At 44.9% G+C, this 10,683-nt stretch overlaps 1 protein-coding gene across 1 annotated transcript; it reads left to right on the top strand.

The window, feature by feature from the left end:
* The first annotated feature begins 1,133 nt into the window (after positions 1 to 1,133).
* TRMT5 (tRNA methyltransferase 5) lies at positions 1,134 to 5,582 on the top strand. Its single transcript, XM_010288459.1, has 4 exons — positions 1,134 to 1,830; positions 2,238 to 2,362; positions 3,897 to 4,551; positions 5,518 to 5,582. Exons 1-4 carry the CDS (start codon positions 1,134 to 1,136, stop codon positions 5,580 to 5,582), a joined length of 1,542 nt encoding a protein of 513 aa, XP_010286761.1.
* Positions 5,583 to 10,683: the final 5,101 nt, after the last annotated feature.

The raw sequence follows: 10,683 nt of genomic DNA, 5'->3' as shown, positions 1-10,683 counted from the left end.
TCGCGGGCTTCTCTGACGCCGAGAAGCTGCCCCGAACCAGGGCAGCGGTTTCCAGCTGGGGAGGAGGGAAATGCCCAAGAAACACACTGGGATACTCCGGCCTCTGGATGAAGTTTTTCTCCTCTGTAGCAGACGTACGGGGAAAGGAGGTGTGCTTTGCCAAAAACTTGGCATAGGGAAATGAGCTGGCTGGGAGATGTGTGGAGTCCCAGCGAGGAGCTGGGATCTGGGGGGGAGGGAGGCTGGGAGTGGGGCCAGCTTTGCTAGGGCTGGGGCACAGCTCCTTTTTTGAAGAAGAGACCGTGTGGCTTGTTACAATGAAGGAGGGCAGCGGCCTGTATGTGCAGATGTCTGAGGCAGGCGAGAGAACCGGTTTCCTTTCAGAGCAAGTTTGCATCTCATCTATCAACCCCTAACCTTAAAACAAACTTCCCAAGAAGTCGGGGGAAATGTTAGCCTCACACACTACCTAAATCATGGGTTCCCGCCTAGGAGCAGCCGATGCAAAGTCAGAAAAGTTGTGGCCTTTTGGACTGTCTCTAGGGGAGGAAACCATTTAGAGAAGCCTAAAGCTACTTTTCAAGTCCCCATCCTATGAATGAACTGTGGAGAGGGGTTCAGTCGCTTGAACAGACATTACTAATGCTTCCCTGTGCCTTTAGGGGAATTCTGCATTTAATTCATGGTCTTTCTGGCATGCAGCTCATGGAGCAAAGACGCTATGGAGTCCCCTTACCACTGGGGTATAGGAGGCAGAAATTGTTGAAGAGTGATTATGACCACTATTGCTAATAATTGTTTTCTAGCAACCATGGCTTGGTAGTGGATTTTATCAGAGACAGAAGGGATTCAACAGTAGGATCAAGACCGTAGAAATTTTTCCATTTGGCTTACTGGGATTAATACCACGTTTATTAGAACAAAGAGAGGTCATTGTATTTTGGCAGGGGGGAATTATCTCACTGCTTAAAGTTAGTTAATGTTTAAGTCTAAAAATACACTTGCAAAAGGACAGACATTTGTAGTATATCATTCATAATAAAGAGCTTTACTGAACTATTGTGGTTTGTTTGGCACAGATGGAAATTCCAGTTTAAGAGAACAGCAAATCCATGTGATTTTCAGCCTTTTTAATGGAATGGTTACATAACGTCTATAAAATGAATAATTTCTCTTCTAGGACTTTATGGAGATTTGGATGCTCTGCCAGACTACTGAAAACTAATCATTTTAGGACAGCTGCATCAAATACATCATTTCCAGCAGTTTGGATGCTATCAATGCAATATTCTGGCAGAATACCTGGGCTCTTTGTAGTAGTAAAGAAAAATAGTTTTTTTACAATGCCTGAAACTGTGAAGGATAAAGCTAATCTAGAACTGTATTCGCCACATCCTAAAGTGCGTGGGATGACCCTACTCAACAGAGAAGCTTTTAAAAGGACTGTTGTTGTTCCAGTTCTTAAAGTCAAGAAAGAAATTATAAATACTTTGCTAAAGTCCCTAAAACATACGGTACTACAGCGTCCTGGTCTAAAGCGAGTAGTTGAGGATCCAGAAGATGAGGACAGTAGACTTGTTATTCTGGATCCTCATAAAATACCAGAATTCTCATTGGGACAATCAGAGCAAGAGGTATTAAAACAGCTTAACGTTCATCCGGAGGTGTCCAAGTATGACCTGGAGCTGACTTATGAGAATTTCAAGTCGGAGGAGATACTACGAGCAGTCCTTCCTGAAGGTCAGGAAGTCACCTCTGGATTTAGCCGTGTTGGTCACATCGCTCATTTGAATCTTAGAGATCATCAGCTACCATACAGACATTTGATTGGTAGGTTAAACATCTCTTCTCAAAAATGTAATTCGTATATTTTGTATATTGTTAAAAAGGTATTTTAACAATTATTTTACAGACAAATTATTACTTGTACAAAGAAAACTTCTGAGTGCTTTTCATTGTTTTATATTTTGACTTTAAATAGCCCTGTGCTGATGCTGTCGATGTGCCCAGAAGGCACAGTTCTGTCCTCTTTACAGTAATTGTGGTCTCACTTCACTCGGTCAGGGTAAAGTATGTGCCTTAGAAAGATATCACATCCGCAACCCTGAATCATTAGGGTTGTTCTAATACATGCTTACTTTTGTTAATTTATCTGTAAACAGCAGCATTTGTGTCTCTTGTAGAACATTAAGAGGCTGTAGTCCCTTAACAGGAGTATCTTTTGCCCTCTCTTCCAGGCCAGGTTATAATTGACAAGAATCCAGGAATCACCTGTGTAGTGAATAAAACCAATATTATCGACAGCACATACAGAAATTTTCAAATGGAAGTGCTGGCAGGAGAGAGCAACCTGGTAACCAAGGTACATTTTTTTTTCCCCGTTATTTTAAATTTAATATGCTAAAACTCGAAGGCATCTACTCAAAAGATGTGATGAAGAGATGCTATGAAGACCATTCTTTGCCTTCCTGACACCTGTTCTAGAGTGTAAGAGTTGGCAGTTACTTCACATGTGTTTCTCCTTGTCTGCCAAGGGCAAATGCACAACCACAGGGATGATGAAGATACCTAGTCTTTCAAGTTCACAGCCTAGATTTTAATGATATGTAAGGCAGCTGAAGTAAAAGTTTCTTACAAAGGTACTAATTACAGACTTGTAGTGGGGGGTGTTTCTCACTCTAAAACCAAAATATTCAGTGGATTTGATGTAAGAAAATGCTGTTTCTTAACGCCACCAAGCCCTGTACAGTGGCTGGTATAGAACGTAAGCCTGTGTTTTTAAATCTCACTGGCTTTGCAATTTTGCCTATGCCTTTTTCCTTTTCTGTCGGCAGCAAGACAAACCTCATCTCCCCTCTGTTTTGACATTTTTCAGGTGTAAAGCACTATGTAACTGCCAAATATTCTTCACGTAGAGTTTCTTGTCTTTAGCTGGAAACTTGGCCACTGGCTTGACCAAAAATATTTTTCCTAACTGTTAGCAGTTTTATACTCTTAGAAGAGAAAACATCAGATTACCAAATAAAAACATTGAATAGCTTGGTAGAACATCCTGTACGTGCACAGAGAAGGCATTTGAATTGTCAAGGCAGAAGTGACAATCAAATATTATACAGATGGTTTAGCTCATTAAGCATACATCTAACGCACCGCTGAGCTGCACACTGAGGAGTGCGGATACACTTCTGTATGTTTCTTGCTGGCAAAGCAAATGATGCAGTGATTTGGATCAGAAGTTGCTCTACTTCGGAGTCAGACAATTCAAGGGTGGTGGTGCAAAGTGAGGATTACCTTGCGTCCCACTCCCATCCGAATAAATACCGTTTCTTTTTAGGTCTGTTCTTAAGATAGTGGTCATCCCAAAGTTTTGGGTTTGGATCAGTTTCCAGACTCTGTCACCTTGAGAGATAAAATACAGATTTTTTTCGAAGTGTGGAATTGGCTCCCAGTGGCTTTGAATTTGGCTGACTCGTGCCATTCTTGTGCTGTATCATTCTCAGACGCTTATTTACTGTGTGGACTCTGCTAAGGAGGGCTTGAGGCGTCTTCCCAAGGTCTGCTTTCAATAAGGGAGTTGTCAGCTAGCCACAAAGCTCTTGAAAAGCCTCAGATTTTTTTTTTATGGTCATTTTAAGTCGCTGCTTTATTTCCACCTGGTGATTGAGACATGCATAAGCCAGCCATCTGGATTGACAGTTGGAACATTCCTTATGACTCTTTCTGATGAGTAGATCTGTTTATACAAGATTCATGTGTACTACTAATGGGACAAATGTCAATGTACACATTACCTTTTGATAAAGCACCTTGTTTTTTAGCTGTCTTAATTACTGGTAATGCTTAAACATGCCTGGAATTTGAACACAGAGGCTTAAGCAAATGTTTTGGACTTTCAGGTCAAAGAAAATAATATTTCATATGAATTGGACTTTTCTAAAGTCTACTGGAACCCACGTCTTTCCACAGAACACGGCCGTATCGTTGAGCTTTTAAAGCCCGGTGATGTCCTTTTTGATGTCTTTGCTGGGATTGGACCTTTTGCTATTCCAGCAGCAAAGAAAAAGTGCCACGTATTTGCAAACGATCTCAATCCTGAATCCTACAACTGGCTCCTGCATAACTGCAAACTAAACAAAGTAGACAACAAAATAAAAGCGTTCAATATGGATGGCAGGGACTTCCTCCTGGGGCCAGTGAGGGAAGAACTAAGTAAAGAGCTCTCACTTCTGAAAGAAGACCAGAAAACCTCATTTCATATAGTCATGAATTTGCCAGCTTTGGCTACTGAATTCCTAGATGTTTTTAGGCATCTCTTAGTCGGAGAGCCATGCAGCACTACTGGCCTTCCCACGGTGCACTGCTACGGTTTCTCCAAACATGATGACCCAGCCAAAGATATTCAAGAACGAGCTGAGGCTTCACTGGGAACCTCCTTAGATGGACGTTGTTCTACTTACCTGGTTAGAAATGTTTCACCCAACAAGGAGATGCTGTGCATCAGTTTCCAGATTCCAGCGGATGTGCTGTACAAGAGACCCTGCCCTGATGAAGGTAAGGAACAAGCCTCCTGCATGGCACTTGGAATTCAGGCTACACCTTTTGCTGTCTTAGGCTAGTCCCACCGTGTCAGCCCTCTGGGCCACTTCAGCCGCCTGACAGCGATGGCGTGTTTGGTTGTGAGCGTGGAGGCAGCTGGCAGGACCGAGCGCCTGCATGTGTGCAGCAGCTGCAGGGCCTCGTGCGCTCTCGCTAACAGCGGTCCGCGCCTCTGATCCCAGCATGAACCTCCACAGAAGAAATGGTGGACTGGATAGGATCATCCCACAGGCCATAAACCAGACCTTTATGCCTTTGGTTGCACACTGGGGGAGGACGGGGTGTCTTAATGTCGAGCACACATTTCTGTTAGCCAAATACTGCAGAACCGGAGCTTGCTTTTCACCCAGGCTAGGATGGCATACTTCCAAGTGACTGGTCCCAGTTCTGACCTCCCTTTAGGTCTGGAGTCACTACATTGGCAGAATCTGGTTCTGTACAATTTGATTGAGAAGTAGATATCCTTAGAGATCTTTAATGTTGAATTTGATTTTTACTTTTTTTAGTAATCGGTCATTTGTTTCTTGAAGTACTTGTAGAAGCTAGTTGGTTTCAGTGATCTTGGGCTTTGCACTACATGACAGGGGTGGAGAGGGGAGAGGCTTTCAGTCTGCAGTTACATGAACTGGAGGAAAGGAAGTTTTGATAAAGCTTCAGTGCCATGAAATTTATTTTTACGCTGTTGTTGGGTAGCACTGAGATGTAGGTCAAAATGTAGCTCAATACAGGCTTTTTGAAAGTACTTTTTGGCATTTAGTAAAGACCCCCCATTATTGCTGTAAGTTTTCATTTGTGACTGTTAATCCTGATTTTAACTCTCACCTCCTCCTGTTAAATCCCTCAAGTGTTAACATGGCTTTTGGTTCAGTTCAGTCTGTTTACTGTACATGAAATAACTTACTTTTTCTAACCTTCTTCCAGCAAAACCAGCCTCTAAACGCCTGTGTACCAGCAAAGATTTTTCTGAAGAAAAGTTACTGAGTTGAAGACCAGAGTTATGGTAACTAAATTAGTAGTTTGCGTAAGGTATACTTAGGTTACCACTGGTTTATGCCTTGAATTACTGGAAGCATACTCGCGTTACCCATCTCGGGTGCCGAGATGCATAAGGCTCGCTGCAGCTTTCCTTTGTGAGCCTTCCTTCCTGCATTTACCTTTTTTTTAATTGTGGGATCAATAAGCAGATTTAAATTGTTACTGCAAAAAAATAACACTTCGCTTTTTTTGTAATAAATGTGTTTTGGTACTTTACTGTGCTCTGTTGTTTCACGCCCTGTGATAATTCAGTGATGCAGACTGGAGTAGTTTTCTGCTGCGTTACCTTGATAACGTGTGGTTTGTGGTGAAAACAGATTTTTGTATTTTATCGGACGTAGCAAGATGACTTGTATAACCCTTGCATTGGATTCTCTTTGGCGATGGTTTTGGTGTTTTAAGAATGTTGGATTACCGTTAGCAGATGCACAGACAGCTCTGGTGTAAGCAAGATAAGATAATCTTTCAAAAACTTAACCCAAGATACAAAAAGTCCCAAATAGCCATATATACTCGTTCCTAGGCTTTTGAGTAATAGCTGCTTTTTAACACTGAGATTTAGTGGGGGATTGACTGACTCCTTAGTGTTTGCCCGCTGTTAAAGCAGGAAAGACTCTAATGCCGCTTGCGCATTTGCAGATTAAGTACACGCTTGTGTTGAAGCGCTAGATTGAAGACCAGTACCTGGCTGAACCATCCTCTCATCCTGGAACTGCGACCTCCTGCAGCTTGCCCGCCTCTGCTGCCTCCCAGCTCTGCCCCCTCCCAACTCTCCCCCTGCCTCTCCGACTGCTCCTCTGCTGCAGTCTCTGGATGATCTCTCTGCCTGGCTGCCTGTATCCTGCAGGGATTCAAAAGGTCTCTGCCTTTGATTTCCTTTTCTTACCCATCCAAGCTATTGTTGGTGAATGTCAACCACAAACGGTTGATTTGGACAGAGAACTTGGATCGTCCTCGTTTCAGGTATTTTCCTTCAGTCCAAGCTCCGAGCTCACGCCTCGGTTACCAGGTGTCCGTCACCCTTCCTGGCTCTGCTGCTGTGGCTCCATCACTGGGGCCTGTAACCCGATGTTTTGGTTCTCCCTCAAACGACCACTTAGGCAGATTTGTTTTGCTCAGTGGCTCAATGTTACGGCCTTTCCCTTGGCTACCCAGCCAGTGCTCCTGAGGGAGACTTCACAGCTTGGTTACCACTGGATTGCGTTTATCAAACCAGAGGAACAAAAATCATCATGACTCACTTGTACTATCTGGGAAGCTGCTGTACAGATTACTTTCCTGGCCTGCCATTCCAGCCTGAGCGTTCCTCCACTGCCCTTTAAAATGCTATCACAACAGCTTTAACCTGTTTGTCCTTGCTGTCACTGACGGGCACATCGTATGCTCTCCCTAGCAGTCACTGCTCCTCTGAGAGCGAGCGCCAGGCCCCTGCCTCCAGCCTGCCATGCCGTCTCCGCTCTCTGTTACATTTTCTAACGCCACTGTGTGCTTTCCTACCACTGCCCCGTGGGTTTCCTGTAAACATTTGAAAGCTGCTCTTGTTCTTCAGAGCCCTCCATAAACACTGCTGTAGCGATAAGGCCCTCAACCATTCTGGAATGATGCAGTCACCCTATGATCTCTGCTAACACGCCGGTCTGTACTGCCAGAGACTGCGGGTCACTTTGTGTACTGCCTCACACTCCAAATTTAGGGCTGCTTGGCACTACTGCACTAACAGAAATCTGGCTTTGATCACCGTTTCTGTGTTAAGCAAGTCAATTATGTAACTGATTTTCAGCACATGACTATCCCAGAGCAGGGAAGGGTTTTAGTTCTTAAAAATTTTGTTTGCTTAGGGATTAAATGTCATTATTTTAGCAGCATAACTTTAGTTTAGATGCAAGTCAGTGGATTACATATAGCTGTACTCGTAACCAGGGGTTCCATATTTCTGTGCAGTTGCCACTTTTGCATGTAACCCTTCCACACGAAATAGCAAACAACAGCAACAATGTACACGCAAGTGGCATGAGTGTATTTAAATGACAGATATTAATATGCATAGGCAGTTCTGCATTCGTTAGGGCACTGACCGGGGCTTTACAAACTGGATATAATGCAGATCACCGGTGAGGTGTGTCCTTACCAGCCGGGGTGAGCCCAGACACCCCCTGGTTGCTGCTGCTCCCTCCCAGGGTCCCAAGCTGAATCCCAGAAGGAGCACCGCTCCCTCCTACCCAGCAACTGGAGGCTGTTGGGCATCTGTGAGGGAGGGAACGAACTCCCGCAGCTTCTAGTGGTGGATAAGTAAAGGGCATGTCAGCTTTCAGGCCCTGCAGCTGAGAGGAAAGGAGCAAGGGCCGCGGGTGGAAAGCAGCGCTCATCGCAGGGCTATTCTGCAACACAAGCGCAAGTGTACGAGTGGCCTCGCACGTGCGCTGCACCACCGAGTCCTACAGCACCCAGCCACAGGCTTTCTGCCTCAGGCCAGGCCTCCCACCGAGCAGGGAGCAGAGCGCGCTCCACAGGCTGTGACCTTACCTACACCTGTGCCTCGTATGGCATTACCTGCCAGCAGCCATTCTGGGCACAAACAACAGGATTTCAGAGAAGGCAACAGAAATTTTGGCGCCTCCCTCCACTTCCCTTAATAAAGGAAGCACCGAGTCTGGAATAGAGCTTATTCTTGTCTTTATTGCAACATAGAAAAAATACATTAATTTAGTGCGCTCCTCAGAGCAGTATTCAATGACTACTAGCAGATGACCTGTAAAAAGCGGTCCAGGCTTTACTCTAGAGGCATGCGCTGTCCCAAGTGGTTTCCAGGCTCCTGCAGTTCACACACTCTTGTGGCCAGGACCAGTCCTGCCACGGGAAGCCCAGCTCTGCTGCAATTAGTCTATGTGCCACTACAAGGAGAAGGGAAGGAATACGTAAAAGCAGCCGATCGGGTGGCAAGGGTCACCCCAAAAGCCAGACAAAGGGATGTTTCTGCCAAAAGAAGCTCCTGAACACATGACAGAAAAGTTGCGAATGGAGCTAACCAGGAAAAAACCACAAAACTAATTTTGACTACTTTAATGACTTAGCGTTGTATAGGGCTTCTTAGATTGCTTCTAGAGGAACTCGCTTGAAAGACTTGCAGCTAAAGATCTGTTTTCCAGACAAAGGCAAGAACCAAGTGACATCAGGAAGGATCCTGCATAAGAGTTGTGTCAGCACAGTTCCAGGGTTTCTCATCGCATCCAGCTGGCAGGAGGAAAAACCCACTTGTCTGAACTGGGGAAACTAGTTTTATGGGAAGAAAATGTAGGCTTGAATATTGACACTAAATGTTATAATCAAAATGGCATTTAAATGCTTGTGCAAATAAAACCCTGCAATAAGAGTAAAACCACAAACTTTAATAAAAAAGTCTGGCTTTATTTAAAAAAATTTACAAGTGTATTTCTTTAAACCTCAAACATACACAGCTGAGTTATTCACATCTTCCATTAGATGTGGCTTATTGCTTCAGCCTCCCTCAGCAAAGTGCCACATGACTAACGAGTTTCCCCCTCCACAAAAATGTATCTACCATTTTACAAAGCTCTGGTGCAGACGGGTTTGGTTTTGGGTTTTTGTTGGTTTTTTTTTTTTCCCCTTTAACACTTAAACACAGCTGGTTTTACACAGAAAAGTGACTGCAGCTTAGCCGTTGTGCAGATGGCAGCAATTTTACCCAACCTTTGCTGGCTTGACTTGCTGCTCGCTCCATTCGCTGTCCCTTGATCCCAGGCTGATGCACACTGGCTAACTGGGGTACCAGAAAAGGCCGCTGAAAGCATCCTGCAAGGCTCGGTGACAAGCGAGAGAGGAAGTGTAGCCCCCAGCAATGTCCTGCAGAGAGGCAGCTCGCACGTGGTTGAGATACCTGGAACAAAGAGAAGCATTCTTTTAGAGCAGAAATAAAACACGTCAAACACCTGTGTAGTTCACAGTACAGTGAGGTCGAGGCTGCTTTTTGGGAGAAAGCAAGGAGACGGAGCTGCCTACTGCTAGCCACCTATGAACACATGGGTATAAAACTTGCATGAGTGAAAACAATGACAATGCTGATGCACCCCCAGACAAGCTGCCCAAGCAGCGCACTGACACACTTTGGCTCGTCGCAGTAGGTTACACGGGGTTACGTACAGTCACTGGTTTGTATTTTCTGTGCTGGCTCTGGGGAGAAGGTTGCATATCCCCCCCTTCGGTAGTTCCTTCTAAGACGATGATGATGACAACACAAACTTCCCTACGCTCCCGCAGGAATTGGAGGGTTTCAGCTCCGCCCAGTTAATGTTGGGTGCTCCCAAGACCCAGCTGTGCCGGCTGCTCTGATGACAACAGGACTGAACTTTCTGCTCTTGGGCCTACCTGTATCTGGAGGAAGTCCACTGACACCAGGGAGTTAGATCTGTAGGAGGCTGTCATCAACATTTTGGCTAAAGAAGCCTCTAAACATCACCATTAATTAAGCATCACTACCCATTTGCAGAGCCATCTGATTTTACACCAAACCAGCCAGACCGATGAGTTGACATTGAAACATGCTACCTTACGCTGGCACTGCCACAAGCTCTTGGCTCCGGAGGGCTCAAACCCAGTCATGCGTGCCAAGAGCTCCCATTAAACACGTCTGCTCAGTGGGGCTCGAATGGTTTCATTCAATGCTATAACCCTATAGTTAGTTCTTGCACCCCACATACAGCAGATACAAGACCAGATTCTTGGCTAGTTTTGAAGCAAAGCCCCACCAAATACAAGTACAGGCACAGGCTGTAGCCTAGCACGATCAGCGCAATGACCGTCTCAAATTCCGAGCACCAGATAAAATACCGTAAGCGAGAACTGCTTTTCACAGTTGCCCTGCAAGCCACTGAGCTTCAGCTAGCTGTTTTGATTCATCACTTGGTACATGTTGCTCCTGGGAAGGTTGAGTCATTCCACCTCTGGCTTGGCAATTCAAGCATAAACTTGCAAAACGCATACAGCCTTTTATAATGTTATCCCGAGAAACCTAAAACAGCTGCACTTTTGGCAGGA

Source organism: Phaethon lepturus, unplaced genomic scaffold, assembly GCF_000687285.1.
Source record: "Phaethon lepturus isolate BGI_N335 unplaced genomic scaffold, ASM68728v1 scaffold19630, whole genome shotgun sequence".
NCBI classification, from domain to species: Eukaryota; Metazoa; Chordata; class Aves; order Phaethontiformes; family Phaethontidae; genus Phaethon; species Phaethon lepturus.
The sequence above is the reverse complement of the archived record's forward strand: the minus strand, read 5'-3'. Positions and strand labels throughout refer to the sequence as shown.

What these genes read in the sequence shown, in the direction of transcription:
- TRMT5 (XM_010288459.1), top strand. Translation starts at nt 1,134, where the DNA reads ATGGAATGGTTACATAACGTCTATAAAATGAATAATTTCTCTTCTAGG. An exon ending in ACCATACAGACATTTGATTG is followed by an intron (nt 1,831 to 2,237) that starts GTAGGTTAAACA and finishes CCTCTCTTCCAG; the next exon opens with GCCAGGTTATAATTGACAAG. An exon ending in AGAGCAACCTGGTAACCAAG is followed by an intron (nt 2,363 to 3,896) that starts GTACATTTTTTT and finishes TTGGACTTTCAG; the next exon opens with GTCAAAGAAAATAATATTTC.